A 24,626-nucleotide genomic window follows, 5' to 3' on the forward strand; every position below is an offset into this window, starting at 1 on the left:
GAAAGAAGACAAGTCTGTATCATCTAACAACTAACTTTATTGATTTAGTTAAGATAGACATACAATTCACACTGTTTGGTTAAGAGAAGTTTAAGAGCAGGCATGCAATTCAAACAAGACTAAAATATATGTGTGCACCCACTGCGTTTCTCTGACACTACCTGAATAGTCACAGAAAATAAAGACTAATACCAAGGATAGGAGTTCACACTGGCCAGGCAATTCCTTAGTTCTTTGGTGTAGTCTCTACACTCCCAATGCAGGAGAAGGTTGATTTCTGGACTGTTCAGTGCTTTTATGTCCGAAAGACTTCATTCTCATCCTTTTTCCTTATCTCCCTAAATTGTTGTGCCTTACTTCTCATTGGTTCTGGTTCATTTGTTGAACTTGTGCCTTTCTATCCTAGGCTCACCCTTAGGAACACCATGAGCGTTACCTCATTACTCTTCCACCAACTATGTCATTCGTCTGAGCTGACCAGGTTCGAACTGGTTCCAGCCAGCTCAAGGTAGTGGCTGGGTCTCAAATTCACAAGCTGTTGTTTTAATGCTTGAGTAGCCCCTGACCAACAAAACAACATTGTGTCTTGTATGATTCCGAATATTGTTGATGTTTCAGAATTTTGTACATTGTTTTGGCAGATGTGGTGCAGCTTTCACAGCTGTCAAAATTTCAACAGTGTTTTTAGAGCTGGTTATTGGATGTGGAGTGGCCTGAAGCATGCACGTTGAAATGGAAACCCCTTTGAAGATTTTTTAAATGTTCAGCTTAATAATTATATAATAGCAACCAAATAAGGAAACTCCTCAAGGAGGAGCCACGTAACTGTAATGATGTTGTGACAATGTAGTATGGTGGAAATACACAGTTCACTGAGTGCCCTCTTCATTTGACTCCTGAAGTGCTATAAATTTCTCTGATTCTCCTCTTGAGAGACACTGAGAATAAATGTGACAGCCAAGTAAGTGGTGTGATAATTGCAATAAAGGCGAATATATGGGGCATACAGCTGGCTGATAAATTTCAATGCAGGCAAGTATGAAGTGATTTACTTTGGTAGAAAGAATGTGAAGTGACACTATAATATAAAGAATACAATACAATAATTAGTACACAAAAGAGAAAAATTAGAAATATTACATTAATTACATTAAATGTCTTCTAAATATTAGTGAGAAAGATTCTACCCTCTCACCCCAACAATAATCTTAAGGACCCAAACCTCAGTGAAAGATTATCTTATTTCTACACTAAAGCTCCTTGTACAGGTCACACAGCTGTAACTAGTTTTCTTTTTGGCAAACTTCTGTGCATTCACTCAGTGCTATTTTCTGGACTGAATGTCTGTCCCTGTGACTTTAACAAAGCTGCTAATGCCATGCACTATTACAGTTTAATGTGGATTCCTTATATAATGTCTTTCTCTCTGACACCTCCACAACCTCAAATTAAGGAGATTTCGTCTAAGCACCTTGAGGCAGCTTCTCACAAAGCTGCTACTGACAGCACCTCCTCTAGCTATCGACTTCATTCCTGTGAAATGAATGAATCTGGTAAACATCCCATAAATGCAGAAGATTATATGATTGCATCACCTAACAAAAGAATTAATGAGAATGCAAGGGAACCCTTGAAAATCAAAGGATATCCTTGAATATCAAAATCCCAGAATTAGAGTTGTTACAGTGCAGAAGTAGGATATTCAGCCTGCCATGCTTACACCATTACCTATTGCAAATCTCCTATCTTTTCTCCCATATTCACATAAGCCGTTTCTATCCAAATATTCATCCAATGCCCTCTTGAATGCTTCAACTAAACCTGCCTTCACTGCCTTTTCAGATAGTGTTTTCCGTATCCTAACTAATAACTAATGTATGAAAGAGGTTTTCTCACATCACCCTTGCTTCATTTGTCCATCAATTTAAATCTATGCCACCTTGCTCATTTTTTCAAACAAGTGGAATCATCTTCTCCCCATCTATTCTATCCAGGATGCTCATCATTTTGAAAGTCTCAATTGAACCTCCTCTCAGCTGCCTTTTTTTCCCCCAAGGAGGACAATACCACCTTCTTCTGTTCAACCTTATAACTGAAGTATCTCATTCCTGGGACAATTCTTGTAAGTCACTTGACTACTAACCTTTCTCTGTCCTGAAAAATATCCGTTTACCTCTAATGTTTGTTTCCTATCACTCAGCCAATTTTTGCATCCCTGCAGAAAATGCAGCCCTTGAGAAAATAAACACATTTCCAATCTTGATGAGAAACATTAGATTAAAATGGTTTTGGAGTGGGGTAAGACAGATTTTATTAAAATAAGGCAGCATCTGGCCAAAATAGACTGGGAACAGTTGCTTAAGGGTGTATCTGCAGCTGAACAGGCATTCAAAAAGCTACGGGGGAGTACAGCCCAATATGTTCCCTTTAGGGTGAAATGTAGGAGAGATAAGCCCAGCCAGCCCTGGATGTTGAGGAATACGACAGACTGGATCAAAAGGGAAAGAGGAATATATAACAGGTACAAAGGGAGCAAGACAAGAGAGGCCTTAGAGGATTATTGGAAGTGCTGGGGGAATCTCAAAAAAGCAATTAGGGGAGCAAAGAGGGACATATAAAATGCTTAAGATTAGGGAGAATCCCAAGATATTTGAAAGGTATATTAAGGAAAAGAGAATAACCAGAGAAAGAGTAGGGTCTATTCGGGACCATCACTTAATCCCCCACTGTCAACATGCTGGGGGTTGCTTTTGACCAGAAACTCAAATGGGCAGGCCACAGTAACACAGTGGCTACAAGAGCAAGTCAGAGGCTCGGAATACTGAAGCAAGTAACTCGCTCCTAACTCCCCAAAGCCTGTCCACCATCTACAAGGAACAAGTCAGGAGTGTGATGGAATTCTCCCCACTTGCCAGGCTGCGTGCAGCTTCAACAATACTTAGGAAGATTGACACCATCTAGGACAAAGCAGCTTGCTTGATTGACACCATAAACACAAGCATCCACTTCCTCTAAGATGGACTGCAGATATTCACCAAAGATCCTGAGGCTGATCCTTCCATACCCACTTCCATCCAGAACTATAGACCAGTGAGTCCAGCAACACTGGCAAATAAATTATTGGAGAAAATAGCGAAAGAGGGAATTAATCTCCATTTAGAGAGGCAAGGTTTGCTCAGGGATAGTCAGCATGGCTGTCAGAGGGAGGTCATGCCTGGTGGAATTTTTCAAGGAGATGACCAATTGTTTGGATGAGGGAAGGTCAGTTGATGTTGTGTATATAGATTTCAGCAAGGCCTTTGGCGAGGTCTCACGAGGAAAACTGATAAAGAAGGTAAAAGCTGGTGAGATCAACTAGGAGAAAGTGAGGACTGCACATCATGGAGACCAGAGTTGAAAAGTCTGGTGCTGGAAAAACACAGCAGGCCAGGCAGCATCCGAGGAGCTGGAGAATCGACGTTTCGGGCATTAGCCCTTCTTCAGGAATCCTGAAGAAGGGCTTAATCCTGAAACATCGATTCTCCTGCTCCTCGGATGCTGCCTGGCCTGCTGTGTTTTTCCAGCACCACACTTTTCAACAAAAGCTGGTGAGATCCAAGGTAACTTGGCAAGGGGAATTGAAATTGGTTCAGTTAGCAAAGAGCATTTCAGCGATGAAGAGAGACTGAATAAGTGGTGGTAGGAGACCGTTTGTGTGACTGGAGCCTGGTATGCAGTGGCGAACCACAGAGATCAGTGCTCGGCTGCTTATTGTTTGTGATATTCATGAATGATGGAGATGAGAATGTGGGATGGATGATAAGTCACAGGTGACACTGATTGGCGGTGTGGATAACAGCGAGGTGAAAGACTTTAGCTTACAGGAAGCTATGAATGGACTTGTCAGCTGGCCAGCTCAATGGCAGATAAGATTTAACCCTTATAAAAGTGAGGTGATACATTTTGGAAGAAGGAACAATACAAGGGAGTAGTTAATGAATGGCAGGACGTTAGGAATCTCAGAGGAACGGAGGGATCTTTGGGTCTGGTCCATAGATCCTTGACATTTACTGGGCATGTTAATAGGGTGGTTAAGAAGGCATATGGAATGCTTGCCTTTATCAATTGTAGCATGGATTACAACAGCAGGGAGGTCATATTGGTGTTATATAAACTGTTGGTCAGGCCACAGTTGGAGTACTGTCTGCAGTTCTAGCTGCTGCATTATAGGAAGGACTTGATTACATTGGAGAAGTGTGCAGAGCAGATACACCAGGATGTTGCCTGGGATGGAGCATTTCAGCATAGAGAGACTAAATAAGCTCACATTGTTTTGTTTGGAGCAGAGAAGGTTGAGGAGGGAGTTATATAAGATTACAAAGGGCATGGACAGGGTGAATAGAACACAGCTGTTCCCCTTAGTTGAAGGGTTATAACAAATGGTATAAATTAAAAGTGAAAGGCAGGAATTTTAAAAGGGATTAGAGGAAAAATATTTTCACCTAGAGGGTGGTGGGGGCTTGGAATACACTGCCTAGGAGTATAGTTGAGGCAGGAAACCTCATACCCTTAAAGTACTTGGAAAAGTACTTGGATGAACACTTGAAATGTCATAACATTCAAGTCCAGGAAGGGGAGGGAGGTGTCCAGGAAAGTCCAGGTGAACTTGAGGTCCGGGTGGAAGGTGTTTGTGAAGTTGATGAACAAGGGAGCACGAGGTAGCACGGCGGGGTGGCGTTGAAGTGGTCGGCAGTGGGATTGGTTGATGTGTGAGTCCCAGAGATGTTCCCTGAAATGCTTCGCGAATGGGTATTTACAAGAATTGAAAGGAACTGACTAGTGCAGTCTGTTGGCTTCTCAAATTGTTGTTAGTACTCATGATTTTGGCAATGTAATAGAGAACCATATATTTGGGCTTGCATATGACAATGTTTGGTGATGTAGTAGTGTGGATGGGAGCATGCTATTGATTATAGGAGTGGGAGAAATGGTGGCAGATTGAGTCAGAGATATACAGCACAGATAAAGAACTTTGGTCCAACTCATCCATGCTGATTAATCTTGTCCCATTTGCCAGTGTTTCTTCCGTATCCTGCTAAACTCTTCCTATTCAAAGACCCATCCAGGTGCCTTTTAAATGTTATAATCATAACAGCCTCAACAACTTATTCTGGCAGCTCTTTCCATACACGCATCACCCTCTGTGTGAAAGCATTACCCCTTAGGTACCTTTAAATCTTTCCCTCTCACCTTAGACCTATGGCTTCTGTTTTGGACTCCCCTACCCTGGGGAAAAGAACTCGATTATTCACCCTATCCATGCCCCTCATGATTTTGTAAACCTCTACAAGGTCACCTCTCAGCCTCTGATACTCCAGGGAAAACAACCTGTTTCCACACTGTAGGTAATCTAATCTAATCTAATCCCAGCCTATTCGGCCTCTCCCTATAGCTCAAACTATCCAATCCTGGCAACATCTCTGTAAATCTTTTCTGAACCCTTTTAAGTTTCAGAACATCCTTCCTATAGCAGGGAGGCCAGAATTGAATGCAGTATACTCTAAAAGCTACCTAATCAATGTCCTGCACAGCTGCAAGATGACCTCCCAACTGATGTATGCAATGCACTGACCAATAAAGGATGGTTAAAACAAAGTTATCCAGTAAGTTTCTCTGTTTTGGACTGCTATCAATGACAGCTCACGATAATTTTTAAGTGGTGAAAATCTAGGAACAATGAAGATCCAAAGAAATTAATGAATCTATATATAGAGGTCACTAAAATATCAGCATCAGCTACAAATATAGTCAAAAAGATGAAAGGATTGTTACCTTTATAAGGAGACGATGAGAATATGGAAGGGGAAGGGGAGAGAGTTTTTTTACAGCCATACAAAGCTCTGGTTGCACTACATCTGGATTACATGTATAGTTCCTGGGCGATGCACCTTGGAAGAGATACATAGGCATTGGAAAGAATGAATTCATCAGAAATTTTACAAGTGTTGCAATGGTTCGATTGTGAGGAGAGATTATACAAACTAGGCTTGTGGACCCTGGAATAAAAACGTTTAAGCCATGACCTTAGGGATTTAGGATTTTGAAAGTGCTTAAAAGGTTAAAGAGAATGTTTTCCACTGGTGGTCTAGGACAAGGGGACATAGCCTTAAAAATCAGAACCAGATTACTTAGAAAGAAATCAGGAAACACATCTTCATGCAAAGTGTGACAGAATTGTTGAACTTTCTCCAAAATATAAAACAACAGATGCTAACTCAGTTAATAATTTAAATTTAAGATTGATGAGATTTTTGCTGGACCACAGTCCAGGATAAATATGGAGCCAAGTCACTTGGATGGAGCTAAGATCAGATTAATTATGCTCTCATTCTGTTCCTGTATTCCTATGAGTTATCATTCCAGCAATTTCTTTCAGCCTTCGCAGATTTCAATTAGCTTTGGTCAATTTTCTGAAGTTGTTAGTTTCCAGATCTATTATACCATGAATTGCAGTGTCACATTCACAAAAGCAGCCAAGAATTTGAGGATTATTATCACAGAAAACTGCTTGTGTGGTTCTTCAATTTGGCCATTTTGAAGTTTCTCTGAATTGCCTGTGCTTCTTTCCCTTTCTAGCAGCTATAGTCCCTTTAATACTGCAGTAACACAACATTTCCCTACTTCCCACGTAGCAGGTAGCTACTATGAAATGGAAAGACTACTGAAAAGATTCTTCCATACCAAATGAATTTACTAACCTCAGAAAATGCCATGTATCACAACTTGTTGTAAAATTTACCCACAGGTATCTGTTAGGGTTTCCAGGCAGAGGCTGAGAATCCCATTCATCAGTACAACGAAAGTCCCAATGGATGTGCAATGGACACAGGCCACATACCTTCAACCCCGCAATTCTTTGAACCATTTTTTTTAGATTAGATTCCCTACAGTATGGAAACAGGCCTTTCGGCCCAACAAGTTCACACTGACTGTCCGAAGAGTAACCCACCCAGACCAATTCGCTTACCCTGGGTGGCAAGGTGGCCCAGTGGTTAGCACTGCTGCCTCACAGTGACAGAGACCCAGGTTCAATTCCTGCCTCTGGCAACTGTCTGTGTGGAGTTTGCACATTCTCCCCATGTCTGCGTGGGTTTCCTCCAGGTGCTCCGGTTTCCTCCCACAGTCCAAAAATGTGCAGGTTAGGTGAATTAGCCATGCTACATTGCCCATAGTGTTAGGTGAAGGAGTAAATGTAGGGGAATGAGTCTGGGTGGGTTGCTCTTTGGAGGGTCAGTGTGGACTTGTTGGGCCAAAGGGCCGGTTTCCACATTGTAAGTAATCTAATCTAATGCACCAGATTCCTGCTTCGGGCGACTGTCTGTGTGGAGCTTGCGCATTCTTCCCATGTCTGCATGGGTTTCCTCCGGGTGCTCCAGTTTCTTCCCATGGTTCAAAGATGTGCAGATCAGTGAATTGGCCATGCTAAATTGCCTGTAGTGTTAGGTCCATTAGACAGGGTTAAATTAGTGGTATGGGTCTGGATGGGTTACTCTTTGGAGGTCAGTGTGGAGTGGTTGGGCCAAATGGCCTGTTTCCACACAGTAAGGAATCTAATCATTTAAAGGACCCTGTTACTTGATGTGCATTGATCTGGCAAAAAACCCAGGAGTCATGGAACCCAATGTGATCTCTATAAAAGGGGAGCCTGCAGGTCCCAGTTGGGTTCCCTCGAGGGGTTGGGAAGTTGGTTCTAAAGTTTGTTTCAAATGCAATCAAAGGCAGTTGAAGAAGAATCTAGCCATCTTGGAAAACAAACCTGAAAACTCTGAAGAAACCCTATCAGATGGTAAGATTTGAATTCAGTAATATTCTCAGATAAATAAAACTATGCTAATGGTGACCATGAAACCATTGTCAATTGCTATAAAAGCCAATCTGGTTCACTAAGTCCTTTAGGGAAGGAAATCTGCAATCCTTACCTGGTCTGGTCTACATGTGACTCCAGACCTACAGCAATTTGGTTGACTCTTAACAGCCCAGAGAGAAATTAGGGATAGGCAATAAATGCTGACCTACCCAGTGAAGCCCACATACTCTAAACAACTACAGGAAACTCTTCTCTCGCACATCCAAAATCTTGCTGTAATGCGCTCATCAGAATGAAACATGGTATTTGAGCTGGTGTCTGATTAGTGTTTTGTACTGCATCAGCGTAGCCTCTTAGTTCTCATATTAAGCCTCGGTGAACAAAGGGAAATATCCTTTCTGCCTTCTCAACTAGTGCACCAAATTAAAAAAAAGCAGTTACTGAAAATCTGAAAAAGTGCTGAGGAACCTCAAGAGGAAACTGGACATTGTGCACGCTCTTCTGAAGGGACAAGAAGGAAAGGTTGAAGAATGTCAGTCCTGCATGGAGAAGAGCAGATGGTTGGAGACAACATGTCAGCCTTTCATCTATCACTATAAGCAGTATGCTACAACGATTCCTAAAGACTGTGTGGGTGTCATAAGTACATGCCCTTCCAAAATGAAGGAATAGCATGTTTCCTGAGACTCTCAGCTGCTTGGCATGTTTCAGACTGTGTGGCCAAGGACCTATAGGTAGCTTCTTGGAGGTCTTTCTTACATTTCCACACTGCAGAAGTTTGTTAAAGGCCTTCCGATGTTAATCCTGCCAGTTTCGTGATTACTGGAGACCATTTCCAACCCTCCTGTGTCTGCTCTCATTGATAAGAAGCTGGAGGTCCATGTCGATCAGGCAGGCTGGCTCACCTCACTGCTGCATGTTTGTGACAGGCTGGCAGGCAGAAAATGCAGAAGTCGATATGTGTGATTGTTTCACGGCAAGTATAGCATCAGTTAGGTAAGTCTATGTCGCATGTGAGGGGCTCTTCAGTATTCATACCTTGGCTGCAGCAACCACTTTTAGAAAGGTTACTGATCAGAAAGCAAAAAAATACTGTGGGTACTGAAAATCTGGAACAAACACTTAACGTGCTTGAGAAAGTCTGCAGGTCTGGCAGCATCAGTGGGGAAAGAAACAGTTAATGTTCTGAATTCAGTATGACTCTTCTTCAGAACTTCTGGTTATGGCTGCAGAGAACAGTATGTCCTCTGCCTCAATCCTCTGAATCACCCTTGATCAAGAAAAAGAAGGAAGCATATGTCAGGTATAGCCTGCTGGGATCGTGTGAATCCTTCGAGGAATATGAGGGCAGTAGGAGTATACTTAAGAGCAAAGTTAGAGGAGCAAAAAGGGGATATGAGATAGCTTTGGCAAATTGGGTTAAGGAGATTACAAGGAGATTCTATGAGTACATTAAGAGTAAAAGAGTAACTAGGGACAGACTAGGGTCACTTAAAGATCAACATGGCCATTTATGTGTGCAACCATAGGAGGTGGGTGGGATACTAAACAAATAATTTGCGTCAGTATTTACTGTAGAGAAGACCTAGAAGCTCGGGAACTTAGGGATGTCCTGGAAAGTGTCTGTATTACAGAGGAGGAGGTGCTGGACATCTTAAAACACATAAAGGTAGATAAAACCCTGGCACCTGATCATGTATATCCCAGAACTTTGTGGGAAGCTATGAAAGTGATTGCTGGGCCTCTTGCTGAGATATTTGTATTATCGAGAGCCACAGGTGAGGTGCTGGAGGACTGGAGGGTGGTTAATGTGATGTTATTATTTAAGAAAGGTGATAAGAAAATGCAAGGGAATTAGCCAATTGGATACAAAATTTAGCTTGAAATCAGGAAACAGAGGGTCATAGTAGACGGTTGTTTTTCAGGCTGGAAGCCTGTGACAATCATTTATATAATTGATTTGGATGTAAATACAGGAGGTATGGCTCGTAAGTTTGCAGATGACACCAAAACTGGTAGTGGACAGTGAAGAAGGTTATCTCAGAGTACAATGGACCCATGATCAAATGAGGCAGTGAGAGGCAGATGGAGTTTAATTTAGATAAATGTGAGGTGTTGCATCTTGATAACGCAAACGGGAGGAGGACTTATACAGTTAATGGGAGGGCCCTGGGGAGTGTTGCCGAACAAAAAGACTTTGGGGTGCAGGAGTACAGTTCCTTGAAAGCGGAGTTGCAGGTAGACAGGGTGGTGAAGAAGGCGATTAGCATGCTTGTCTTTATTGGTCAGTGCATTTAGTAGAGGAGTTGGGAGGTCATGTTGTGTTGTGGCTGTACAGGACATTGGTTAATACACTTTTAGAATACTGCATTCACTCCTGGTCTCCCTGCTGTAGGAAAGAGGTTGTGAAAAGTGTTCAGAAGGATGTTAAAAGGGTTCAGAAGAGATTTACAGAGATGTAAGGGTTATTGGAGGGTTTGAGCTATAGGAAGAGGCTAAAGAGGTTGGGGCTTTTATTCCTGGAGTGTCAGATTGAGTGGTGACTTTATTGAGGTTTATAAAATCATGAGGGGCATGGATAGAGTGAGTAGCCAAGGTCTTTTTCTAGGTTAGGGGAATCCAAAACTAGACAGCATAGGTTTGAGGTGAGGAGGAAAGATTTAAAAGGTTCCTGAGGGGCAACATTTCACACAGAAGGTGGTGTGTGTATGGAACAAGCTGTCAGAGGAACTGGTTGAGGCTGGTATAGTGACAACATTTAAAAAGCATCTGGATGGGTAAATGAATAGGAAGGGTTTAGAAGGATATGGGCCGAATGCTAGCGAATGGGACTAGATCAGTTTAGGATATCAGGTCAGCGTGGACAAGTTGGACCGAAGGGCCTGTATCTATGCTGAATAATTCTGACATTGTAGCTGTGGTGTTGCCTGTCACTACCAGATTCATTTTTGTTTTTTGCTCTTGAACAGTATCCAGCACAATGGTCAGTTTGCTCATGCATTCCTTCTCATTCATCCACAAAGGTAGCAAGCATTTTGTTACTGTTAGGTAATGTCAAGAGCTGAGGTTCCATTAGCATTTCATGTTGCTTTACTATACCTACCTGATTCACAGTGACACCGTTGCAATCTGATCAATAGCCAGTTTTAAAGTGCTGCCTGACATGTGACTGTGTCTCTGGGAACAAACTATCCAGTTAACTGTCCACCACTCTTAGGTGCTCTGTAAATGGCTATGAGTCGGACTCCAGCTCAGCAACTCCGCAAACTGCAGACACTTATAACAAGTCCGGATGTCCAGATTGGCAATGCATTCCACAGATCCCTAAGTGCTGCTATCACGCCACACCTGCCATGTCTGTATCATCAAATTTATTTATTTAGATAATTACCTGGCAGTACAGAACTTACATGTTATGAAAAAGGGACATGAAGTCAAACCTTTTCATCTTGCATTAATCACAACTGAAATGCAAAAAACCAAACTTGAAAAGGAAAACAAATTTACTTTATACACACTGCATGATCCATTTGTGCATGCTGGAGGCAACAAATATTAACACACAAGACCCTGTTCTTTATGGTAAAAGGAAATCATTTATACATTGAAATCTTTTTAACTGAGGAAATGTCATGGAGACTACCACTCCCTGCTGCATTCCCCATGGCAACACCCTGATAATTCAGTTTGTCTCTCCCTGGTCTGATTTTTTTCTAGTTAACTAACATTGACAGTTAACAGTTTTTACTGCAACTCCATGCCAACTATTATCCAAGCTATCAGCACCCTCTTCTCATGTTATATCAATTCGTGTTCACTTTCCAAGTTTGTTTTCTTCAATTCCAGTCCTGAAGATGCAAGATGAAATGCTTTGGTTTTGCACCTTTTATTAATTTAATTTGTGAATACATTTATATATTTAAAATAATAGAAAGTTGCACTCTCCTAAATTTGACTCAAAGGAAAATGACTCACTGGCTACTGGAAGCTGCAAAATAAGTAGAAAATGGAGCAATACTATCCCCACAACCACCTAATGAAGGAACAGCACTCCGAAAGCTAGTGCTTTTAAATAAACCTGTTGGACTGTAACCTGGTGCTGTGTGATTTTTAACCAGGTAATGGTGTTTAACGAGATACTCAACTTGCAGCTTGAATGTTCTGTCAGTCTGACTCCAAATTTAAACTGAAAAAATTACTGGAACTTCGTACATGAACTAAATTTCCATATTTGCAATCAGTCTACATTGCATCTGGGCATTGTGTCATCTCTGTGTCCCCACATTCTTATCACTTTTTTTAACGACTACATTTAATGTGAAAGACTAGAACACAATCTTCTTGCCTGCAGTGCATTCCATGATCATGTTAATGCTTGTCCATATTGATAGAAAGATATGACTCAGACCCATGTCATTTGTTTCCCCTATTGACTCTAGGAGCCTGACCACATACAAAATATTATATAAAGTCTTTTCACTGCAGATAATTAGCTCTGAGTGTGAGCCAAAAATGAAATGTGAACCAATGTCCTTCAAATGGCATTCTAGTGTTTCACTGTAATTAGGTATAATTACACTGATAGATTCATAAACAAATGTCACATCCAATGTAAAGCAAGATGATACTGTTTATGACACAAAATTTTCTCTTTTTTGAAAAGAGAGCTTCACATCCTATCAGCATTTCTCTGGAATGAAGCCTATAGTGTAATTTTAGATATTTGCAAATATACTGTCCCTTTTTAAATGTTACTTAATGAATTTTGAAATGAAGTATTTGGTTTTATAAAAACTAATTGTGAGTATACTGCAGAGTGCATCAACGCTGAAGAGGTAGAGCAATTTATAAAGGAACAATCAATGTTAAAGCCTTGAAAAGAAACTCCTCAAACAGATAGACTTACAGTATGAGGTTGCTGTCCACAGACTCTAGAATGAATCAATTTTTTTCCCATTCACTGAATTCTGTCACAAAATCACTTTGTGTCTACAATAATCCCCAGTACCAAAATGGGTTGAATTTGGACTTACAAAGAATTCGGTCATCTGTCCAAAAATTTAGCTCTCGTGTCACTTTTGCAAAAAAAGGTTAGGGAAAAAAGTGGTGATAATGTCTTGCCCATTGGACTGTATTGTTTCACCCACGGAAATGATGGCATGGAGAATCAAGTTGGGCATTTGATATAAATGCACTCTTACCTGCATTGTATCACTTCATCTCATGGAGGGGATAGTGAGAGGAGGATAAGGTCCCGGAACCTCTCTCCAGGACCACCACCTCTTCAGGAAGGTGTCATTATATATCCAGATGAACGAGCAGCATGGACCAGCTAACCCTGGACCTTGCTGTCAGGACACCCTCATGGTTAGCGATATCTCCTCATCCTGTCCACCACTGACTCCAATGGCTTCAGCAGGGAAGGCCGAGGGAGCCATGCCTTCACCAGTGTGGGAGACCATTAAAAAGCTGGGATTTCCCAGGATGCTGCTGGGAATGGAGGGTTTTCAATTTTAAAAATAGGCTGGGAGATTTTACACTGAAGGGAAGGAAGTTGAGGCGTCACTCTATAGAGATGTATAAAATTATGATAACATGAATAGCAAAGGTCTTTTCCCTAAGGTGGAGGAGTTCAAAACTAAGGGGAATATATTTAAGGACAGAGGAGAAAGATTTAAAAAGGACAAGAGGTATAACCTTTTTATACAGAGTGGTTCATGTGTGGAATGAAGTGACAGAGGAAGTGATAGATGCAGGTACAGTTACAATGTTTCAAAGATATTTGTTTAAGTCCAAGAAAAGGAAAGGTTGGAGAGATAGGGGTCAAATGGACGCAGGTGGGACTGGTCATGTTTAGGAACATGGTTGGTATGGACTGGTTGGACTGTTTCCATGCTGTATGATTCTATGACAAAACACTCAGCAGAATGTCTCCCACATTGCTGCTCATGTTGGCATAACACCTAGGCACAGTGGATGAGAAGGAAAGTGCATAAAATTCTTGCTATGACCATGTACTAGCAACTATATGTGACTCTGCTCCTCTGCCCCTTCCAGTCTAGGATGTGGAGAATATATGTTGAAAGTTTTGAGTTCTAAAGAAGGGTCACTGGACTCAAAAGGTTTACTCTGCTTTCTCTCCACAGATGCTGCCAGACCTGCTGAGTTTTCCTGGCAATTTCTGTTTTTCTTTCAGATTTCCAGCATTCAGTTTTTTCTGTTTTATTTTCATGATGTCACCAGTCATGTATGCAGCAAGTATTCCCTGTCACTGTGGATCAATCTTCATGCACCAGTTGACTAACCCAGGAGTGAAACCCTTTATGATTTATAAATGCAACTTGCTGATCCCAGGGAGATTTTGTGACCGCAGGAGTGTAGTCAATGATCAGATGTAATAGAGGAAATAACTACTGGCACCGATCGCAGTCAGTGTTACTGCTTGGTTATCTTTGCTGAAAGTGAAGTGGATGAAATACTTGGCATGACTAATTAGGACATTGGTCACCTCCTTTATGCACCGATATGTGGCTGCCTGTGAAATGCTGCAAATGTTGCCCATGATATCCTGAAAGCCAATTGAGTGCCATTGTAACCTCAAGGGACACTGGCACAGGATTCCCATGAAACACTGTGGCTGCATGTCTTGATGAACAATGACCAGTTCCCAATATATCACCTGATCTGGGTGCCTCAAGATTCTCATGCTTTGCTAACGTTATCCTGAGGATCAGGCTTTATGAAAAGCATGTTTCACGCTCATTTATATTCACAGTATTTGGATGTATTGCAAGCAAGTAGAGGAACTGTAGTGTCCCTACCTCTGGATCAGAAGGTTTTGGTTCATGTGGTTTGAAGAGTTGGTGTAGATATGATGCGTCAAATGGTCTCCTTCAGCAGCCTATTAATTCAGTGATTCTGTGACATCAGAGGTGGGTCATAACATGTCTGAATAGGTTGATTAAAAGTACTTTTTATTGAAACTTCAAACAAGCCGTGGGCTGGCTTGATGCTTGACATGGTACTAACCTGCTGCTGAATTTATCATGCAAACCAACCTCATGGGGAAAGTTAGACATCCTGCCTAATAAAATGGCCATGTCGCCTGTGCAACCTAAATTCCAACCCCATTGAACCAACTAACTGAGGGAAAACATGTTTTCCTATTTTGATAACGAAGTTAGTGGGATAGTATTATAGGGAACTGAGATATCTATTCAACTCCCAGTGGGCACAAAAACCAATAATGTGACTGCAGTGTTTGTTCTGGAGTAATTGATATATGAATCTAAAACAATTGATACATGTCATTGTAAGTTACCAAAGGAGCTTCAAATTAAGTCCTCTGTAATACATCATAGTTGCTCAGTTTAAACTGTAACATGCAAATTAATTACAGGCATGGAATTATTTCTAGGCCAAAGCTTTGTTTCTTCAAAAGTCTATTCTCCCCAGGCTTTGCCCTGTAGTTGTGGATAAACATTAACAGAGGCAATGCCACTTCCCCACTGTAGGGAATAATAATTTGGTGAACCAAGTTATGCATATTCCAGTGAAAAACCAGCATTGGTGGAAGTCTGGATGTAAATTGTTTGCAGGAAGCTTTGGATATGGAAAAGCATTTGTTGAGGGAAAAATAGAAAACAATGAGCTTAGGGGAAAAATAACAAAACGTATCATAGACAGCAGGGACATCATCTGTTTTAAAATGCCAATTTTATGATTGCTGCATTTTGCTGAACACTCTGAAAGCACATCAGTACACGATGCTGCTGATTCCAACGAAATGCTGTACCCAGCCCTCATATTGGAGGTAACTGATCGAAAGAAAAGATCCTGAGGGTAGCTGATTTAAGACAGAAGGTGGCACGAGGGCTTAGTGGCTAGCACTGCTGCCTCACAGTGCTAAGGAACTGGGTTCGATTCCCCCAGCCTTGGGCAACTGTCAATGTTGAGTTTGCATATTCACCCTGTTTCTGCTGGTGCTTTGGTTTCCTCCCACAACCCAAAAAAGTGCAGGATAAGTGGATTGGCCATGCTAAATGCAGCGTAATAGGGAGTGCTGCATCTGGCTGGGATGATCTTCAGAGGGTTGGTGCAGACTGAATGGCCTCTTTCTGCATTATGATTCCACAAAAAGAAATCTTTTCTTACAGAAGGTCTTTGGAAATCATCTTTAAAAGGCTGTGGAAGCAGAGCATGTGAATACATTTAAGGAGAGCTAGATAAATTCTTGATAATCAAGAGGATGAAAGGTTTTCAGAATGGGTGGGAATGTGGAATAGTCAAATCAGCCACAATCTTATTGAATAGTGGAGTTGGTTTAAGAGACTGGGTGATTACTTTTGTTCTTAATTTGTATGTTGACATTGGGAAGTAGCGTGCTATTGTTACAATTCAGTCCTTCAGCTGCACTATACCTTTCAACTTAGATCAATTAATCACCTGCCAAATTATTCAAATTTTGATCACTGCAAAGCCCCAACCATCTGCTGAGCTCAGTAGAGCATAGTTGAGAGCCCTTTCAAGGCATTATTGGTAATTGCAGCACGTAATAAGCTGATACTTCGGTGCAATATAATAGTGCTGAATTATTAGAGGAGCTATCTTGTACATATACCATTAAAGCTGGGCCCTGAATGCTATCTTGGGCAGACGTAAAAGACACTGTGGGAATTCTCAAATTGCTAAACAAAAATTGGTTGCCATTAGAACAGAGGAACACAAGAAGTAAAAGCAGGAACAGGCAATTCAGCCCCATAAGTCTGATCCGCTATTTCATACAATCATGACTGATCACAAATCAGCTTCAACTCCACTTTCCTGCCTGCTTTCCATAATCCTTCAACCCATTACTAACTAAAATTCTGATTATCTCCTCAATTGACTCAATGTCCCACGATTCACCACACTCTGGGGTAGTGAATCCTGCAGATTCATAACCCTTTGAGGGGAATAATTTCTCCTCTGTTTGATGTCTGCTATCTCTTATCCTAAAACTACAACTCTTGTTCTAGATTGCCCCACATGAGGAAACATCCTTCACACGTCATTGTCTTCAATCTGGAGAATGGCCTGTGAACTACCTCCAGTGCAACTACATCGCTCCTCCAATCTTACCAAAATTCCATTTGCCTTTCTCACTAACTGCATGCTAGTTTTTTTGCAATTAATGCACGAAAACACCACAATCTCACTGCACTGAAATACTCTGAAGTGTATCTCTTAAGAGACCTTGGAGTACAGGTTCATAGTTCCTTGAAAGTGGAGTCGCAGGTAGATAGGATAGTGAAGAAGGCATTTGGTATGCTTTCATTTATTGGTCAGAGTATTGAGTATAGGAGTTGTGGCTGTACAGGACATTGGTTAGGCCACTGTTGGAATACTGCATGCAATTCTGATCTCCTTCCTATCGGAAAGATATTATGAAACTTGGAAGGGTTCAGAAAAGATTTACAAGGATGTTGCCAGGATTGGAGGATCTGAGCTACAGGGAGAGGCTGAACAGGCTGGGGCTGTTTTCCCTGGACCGTCGGAGGCTGAGGGGTGACCTTACAGAGGTTTACAAAATTATGAGGGGAATGGATAGGATAAATAGACAAAATCTTTTCCCTGAGGTCGGGGAGTCCAGAACTAGAGGGCATAGGTTTTGGGTGAGAGGGGAAAGATATAAAAGGGACCTAAGGGGCAACGCTTTCTCACAGAGGTTGGTACGAGTATGGAAAAGGCTGCCAGAGGATATGGTGGAAGCTGGTACAATTGCAACATTTAAGAGGCATTTGGATGGGTATATGAATAGGAAGGGTTTGGAGGAATATTGGCTGGGTGCTGGCAGGTGGGACTAGATTGGATTGGGATATCTGGTCAGCATGGATGAGTTGGACCGAAGGGTCTGTTTCCATGTTGTACATCTCTATGACTCTATGACTCTATTTTAGATAATAAGTTGCCTTTCTATTCCTCTGACCAAAATAGATCACCTTCCACTTATCTATGCCAAACTTCACCTGCCAAATTTTGGCAAATTCACCTAACCTATCCATATCCATTTGTGAATTTCTTATTTCTTCAATGTAACTTACTTCCCTACCCATTTTAGAGTCAACTGCAAATTTGGTTGTAGTACTTTCTATTCCCCACATCCAAGTCATTAATATGGATTGTAAATAGTTGGGACTAAGGATAGAACCCTTTGGCATTAGTTACATCTTGCCAACCATTTATCCCAACTCTCTAATCTCTGATGGTTGACCAATTCTCTATCCAAGTAAATAAATCACTCCCAGCTCCATGTGATGCTGCCTGGTGCATTATATTTTGTGCATTGACTTATCAATTTCCTTCTGGAAGTCCAGATATACTAGATTTACAGGATTTCCATTATCCATATTGTTTGTTAAATCTTCATCTCTTCATGGCAGATGGTGGAATTTAAATTTAATCAGAACCGAAATCCGGAATTAATAGTCTAATGATGGCCGTGAGTCCATTGGTAATTGTCAGAAAAATGCATCTGCTTTATTCATATCCTTTTTGAGAAGGAAACTGCCATCCTCACCTGATTGAGCCTACACATGATTCCAGACCCATAGCAATGTGGTTGACTCTTAACTACTCTCTGAGAAATCAGGGATGGATAATAAATACTGGCCTATCCAGCAACATCCTCATCCTGTGAATGAATAAAAGTTAGTCAATCATTATTTACCCCTCATAAAATCATGCTGACTCTGTCGGATTATATTTTGACTTTCCAAATGTCCTATTACTACTTCCTTAATAATGCATTCTATCAATTCCTCAATGGCACGTGATAAACTATTTGGTCTGTAGTTTCCTTTTTCCTGCATCCCTCCTTTTCCAAGCCACAGGAACCTTTCCCCCATCCAGAGAATTTTGGAATATTATAATCAATGGATTCGCTATATCTGCTGCCAATTTTTTTTAAGACACTGGGAACATATTTGCCTTCAAACCCAATTGCTTGTTCAGTATGGTTTTTCTAGTGATGATGGAACCAGAGTCATTAGGGACATTTAAGCGACTGCTGGACATGCACATGGAGAGCAGTCAGTTGAGGGGTGCGTTAGTTAAGTTATTATATTTTACATTAGGATTAAACCTCGACACAACATTGTGGGCCAAAGGGCCTGTTCTGTGCTGTACTTTTCTATGTTCTATGATTATTCTTAGTTTCTTTCTATAACCCTACATTACCTGCTCCTATTGGGATGGTACTAGCATCCTCCACCATGAAAACTGAAGCAAAGTATTGATTTAGTGACTCTGCTATTTCTGTGTTGCCCATTATTAACATCCCATTCTCATCCTCCAAGACACCTACATTCATTTTCATTACTCACTACTGTCTTGTATACTTACAGAAACAGTTGGGTTTTTTTTGTACTTTGTGCTAGTTTTTGTTCATAATTTACCTTTGCTCTTTTTATGACATTTTTAGTAAACTTTCTTTTAGCTTTAAAATTTACCCAATCTTCCAGCCTACCAGTTGCCTTTCAATGTGGTATGCCATAGATTTTGTCTTTATTTTCTTTAACTTCCTTGCTTAGCTATGGATGTTTCTTCCTTTTCTTACAATCTTCCTTCCATTCTGGAATATATTTTAGTTGGGAGCAATTGAGTATCTCATAGAACGTAGAACATAGAACAATACAGGCACTTCGGCCCTTGATGGTGTGCCGGTCTTTTATCCTACTCTAAGATCAGACTAATCTACATATCCTTCATTATACTAACTACCATGTGCCAATCCAAGAGTTGCTTAAATATCTCAATGTATCTGACTCTACCACTATTGCTAGCAGTGCATTCCATGAACCCATCACTCTCTATGTCAAGAACCTACTCTGACATCTCCTCCAATCACCTTAAAAGATAAGTACATACAAAGAATGATGGGATATGGACCAAGGGCAGCCATAAGGGTATGTTTAGTTGGGAGTCATGTTCGTCACAACATTGTGAGGCAAAGTGTCTGTTCCAGTGCTGTACTGTTCTATGTTCTATCATTATTGTTTTCTTCCCACAAGTCCCCAGGATTTTCTGGGTTGTACTGTGGGCCACTGTTTGGAGAGCTATAGATTTCTCCTAACCTACTCCTACCTGGATTTCGTTCCCTTGATGTTTCTTATTTTTACCCAGACTGATTCTTAGCTTTGATCTCCAGTGCTAGATCATTTCACACTACAACACTGATCTCTTCTCGAACTAACAAAGCTACACCACGTCCTTTTCTTTCCTGACTATTTTTTCTAAAACAGTCAATACCCTCGACCATTGAGTTCCTAAACCTGGTCTCCCTGCAACAATATCTCAGTATTCACCACCGAATCTTACCCAGTTATCTCCATTTCCGCATTTAACTTATTAAATTTATTCTGAATTCTTCATGCAAAGCCTTTAAGATTGTTCTATTGTCAAATTTCCCTACTTTGTATGATTCCTTGGTGTTACATGACATTCACAAATGGTTTAAAAGTGGTTTATATCACTTTCAAAGTATTTAATTATGTTATTATGGATTAGTTATGGAAGAAGTTGCAGAATCCATTTTGATTTCATTTTCATTTACAAGTAATCACACAGTGGCTCAGTGGTTAGCACTGCTGCCTCACAGCACCAGCGTCCCAGGTTCGATTACAGCCTCAGGCAACTGTCTGTGTGGAGTTTGCACATCCTCCCTTGTCTGCGTGGGTTTCCTCTGGGTGCTCCGGTTTCCTCCCACAGTCCAAAGATGTGCAGGTCAGGTGAATTGGCCATGCCAAATTGCCCATTGTGTTAGGTGCATTAGTCAGAGGGAAATGGGCCTGGGTGGGTTACTCTTCGGAGGGCCGGTGAGGACTGGTTGGGCCAAAGGGCCTGTTTCCACACTGTAGGGAATCTAATCTAATCTAATCATACTCCACTGTACAGAGATGAGAAACAAATGGCCTAACTACTAGCTTTCCTGATACTAATGCAACTCAGAGAAAGCCTTGTCGAGATTAGCTGTTGAGAATGTGCTGGAAAAGCACAGCAGGCCAGGCAGCATCTGAGAAGAGGAGCAGAAGCTCTTCCTGAGGAATGATGCTCCTGCTCCTCGGATGCTGCCTGGCCTGCTGTGCTTTTACAGCACCACATTCTCAGCTCTGATTTCCAGAATCTCTCCAGCAGCTCTCACTTTCCCCTGAGATTGGTTAATCAAACATGCACCAAGTCTTAATCCTGGCAATTAAAGTTATCTTTCAGAAAGCCTGTTAGTGCATATTCACCTGAGTGAAAAGCTGATCTTACTCCATTAATGCTGCATATAAGTCAGCACCAATTGCAATTATGTATGTAACACATGAAATTGTCTCTCAATTTTGACCAATTTCAGGGTTATATCGAATTTACAGCAAAATAACATTCTGCACAGAAGCAGAAATGCAGAAACCTGAAAAAATACAGTATTGAAAATTGCAAAATTATGATGAGTGAAGGGTTAATTAAACAAAAATATATTTGTCACGCAGAATATTATTGCATGTGATATATAGGCATGCTAATTTTGACCCTTTTCTGACAACAATATAAAAAGCTTTTCCATGTTTACATGAACAGAGTACACAATATGATAGGAGCTTCTCAGGCTGCTATCTGTTGAATCAAGATATATTGGACAAGAGCCCAGTTTTACAGCGGCAGGAAAACGTTTACTTTCTGGTTGTCATGGGACTCATTTCCTGAAAATATAAATTGCAGAGAAGAGTCAAAAATACCCAGAAGAGATACTGGTTATGAATACTGCAGTATTTTATTTTATATAACTGATGGGATCCTCATACTGAATACTTTGTACTCACAGAGCTAGAAGTAACTGCAAAACCTGACTTTCCGATTGTAGCGTATTTGATTGGTTGTTGGCTTGTGCTGACAGTGGGTGGGGTGTGTTCATCCTTAACCCTCCTTTTTTTCAGCGGCTTGCCTTACAGCAATAGGTTCTTTCAAAATTGATTTGGGTACACAGTTAAGTTTGTAATTTTCCTGAATCCCAAAATCGTAATTGCTTCTGAGGTAAAGCATCTGAACAGTGTGTTCAGAAAACCTCTTGTGGTGAAAATCTGCTGACATATTTGTTAACAATACCTTTTGACTCTCACAACGAAGGCTTAAAGCATCTTGTGTCATTTGACTTGTTGAGTGATTCAGAGGATCTCTGTGGATGATTTTTGCAAAATAATGGCAGCACAAGCAACAAGCCAGGACATTATCGCCTCGCCTGATCCAAGGAAAGAATTTCGCCCGACTCCTTTACTCAATGAGGCTCTTGTAAAAATCCTCAGTGGAAACTTGCTGGGACATGAAAAAGGTAAAGCTGCACGGAAGTCACCATCCATTTCACCCAGGTTATCTCCTAACATTTCACCCAGAAATTCACCCCGACTTCTGCGAAGAATGATGTTGAATAAACATCAGAAGAAGCGTCGTTTTACAGTGGCCCATACCTGGTGAGAATTCATGAATTTACTCAGTACTAATAACCTAGTTGCACACTTAACATTTCGATTTTATTTTGTGAAATGACGTTGTTATCCATTATATGTTTTGCTCCACAGTAACATGCCTTTGGTTGAAATATATTTGGATATAGTTTCCAAATAATGTTTGATTATGAGACTTAAATTTGTAATCTTTCCAAACAGCTTGCTAGATTTAAGAGATCATGAAATCCACAAAATCAAATTTGTACACATGCCTTTATTGTTTCTGCAAAGGATAAAACGCAGTAGCAAATACGACAGATAATCTGGCATCACCCTTTGATGAGCAGTTAAATTGCCAAAGATGTGTCATTTTTAGTTTTCCCAGTGTAAAAAAATAACACCCAGAATGATTGTGAAAAGGGAAAGGTACATAAACTATAAAGGTGTATGTGTATGTTCACAGAACTCCTGCCAGTGTGCCCTGTAAAATGATTTATCACTGAAAGCAATCTTCGAAAACTGGGAAGAATACAGATTGACTTCACTTCACAATTCTGACAAATTGTATCTGATTTTAAAACTGCTTGCGATTGAAGAAATTTATTGTGTTGCCGGTAGCCTCTTTGCATATTTTCCTCCTCAGAATTTCAGGATGAAAAGATTTGTAAAAAATTGTATTCAGTTTCAAACTCCAAGTCGGGCATGAATTTCTTTACTATTCTGAAAGGTCACAATTTGCATTTAGAAAAAGTCATTTTTTTGATGTGGAAGAATCACAGAATGCATCTGAAGGCAATTATTAGGCAGGAGCGACAATATTGTGGTCAGAATCAAGTATTTGTAATGCATAGACAATCTGAAATTATACAGCTGTATTACTGTGTGTCGTCCTGGTGAACAACCATGCCGTTTCACAAAATAGGAGGATGCATGTTCCTCTCCAGTGGGTTTCTCAATAGAACTCAGTTCATGAGGAATGGAAAATCTTGAGCAGCATACCTTGAGATAGTAAGAGCTCAGGACTGGACCAGAGAAGGCCACATGCATATTGAACTTGTGGTACTTGACTCATCTGTTTTCCCCTTAATCTTGGAGCTTGTTAGTCTATTGGCTTCCCTATGACCTAAATATTTCCATTCCAGCTGTTTGCTAACCTGCTGGTTTCAAGTGTCCCCTCGCACTGCTTAATTGCTTACTTCCCAAACTGCCTTGGAAATATGTGGCCTATTTAAAAGGTCATGTATAATTCCTATAATTTTTTTCCATTAACACTGTTATGGAATCAACCGTTGATAAAGTAAGTAGACAAGGTCTTTTCCCTGGTTTGGGGAGTCCAGACTAGAGGGCATACGTTTAGGGTGAGAGGGGAAAGATTTAAAAGGGACCTAAGGGACAACATTTTCACACAAAGGTTGGTGTGTGTATGGAATGAGATGTTAGAGGCTGGTACAACAACAACATTTAAAAGACATCTAGATGGGTATATGAATAGGAAGGGTTTAGAGGGATATGGGCTAAGTGCTGGCAAATGGGACTAGATTAATTTAGGATATCTGGTCAGCACGGATGAGTTGGACCTAAATGTACATCCATGCTGTACATCTCAGTGACTGTGAAACATTGTGATATATTAGGGTGGATCTTTGTGTAATTGATGCTGGTAGGTAGAAGGGAGGAATAATCAGAAGAGTCTAAGAAAGACAATCTTGTGAGTGGCACGGTGGCACAGTGGTTAGCACTGCTGCCTCACAGCGCTAGAGACCCGGGTTCATTTCCTGCCTCAGGTGACTGACTGTGTGGAGTTTGCACATTCTCCCCGTGTCTGCATGGGTTTCCTCCGGGTGCTCCGGTTTCCTCCCACAGTCTAAAAATGTGCAGATTAGTTGGATTGGCCATGCTAAAATTGCCTGTAGTGTTAGGTGAAGGGGTAAATGTAGGGGAATACGTCTGGGTGGTTTGCGCTTCAGCGGGTCGGTGTGGACTTGGTGGGCCGAAGGGCCTGTTTCCACACTGTAAGTAATCTAATATCTAATATAACAGTTTCCATAGCTTCAGGATATCCCTTTGCAACAATGAAGAATAATCACTGTTGTAGGAAAGATAACAACACATTTATGCACAGCAACATCCCACAAAAAAGCACCATGACAGTGGTCAGGTAACCTGTCTTAGTGATGTTGGTTAAGAAATAAACATGACCATAGAATCCCTATAGTGTGGAAACGGGCCCTTTGGCCCAATAAGTCCACACCGACCCTCTGAAGAGTAACCCACCGAGACCCATTCCCCTACCCTATTACTCTACATTTACCCCT

The 24,626-nt window shown here is 41.0% G+C and overlaps 1 protein-coding gene across 5 annotated transcripts in view; it reads left to right on the forward strand.

Moving 5' to 3' along the window:
* Positions 1-24,626, forward strand: part of pde4d (phosphodiesterase 4D, cAMP-specific) — a 1,351,522-nt gene that overhangs the window by 426,202 nt on the left and 900,694 nt on the right. The window contains exon 1 of one of the 5 annotated variants that reach the window (XM_087988832.1): positions 21,876-22,335. The exons of 3 other annotated variants lie outside the window; for them this stretch is intronic. In XM_087988832.1, the coding sequence (XP_087844958.1) occupies positions 22,067-22,335 (269 nt within the window). In that variant the 5' untranslated portion in view covers positions 21,876-22,066. Of the gene's footprint in view, positions 1-21,875; positions 22,336-24,626 lie in introns of those variants that run through there. One more of the 5 variants, XM_087988838.1, reaches the window with a different exon arrangement.

Source organism: Chiloscyllium plagiosum, unplaced genomic scaffold (assembly GCF_037043375.1).
Source record: "Chiloscyllium plagiosum isolate Xiang-an unplaced genomic scaffold, Cpla_swu_hap1 HiC_scaffold_1, whole genome shotgun sequence".
Classification (NCBI taxonomy): domain Eukaryota; kingdom Metazoa; phylum Chordata; class Chondrichthyes; order Orectolobiformes; family Hemiscylliidae; genus Chiloscyllium; species Chiloscyllium plagiosum.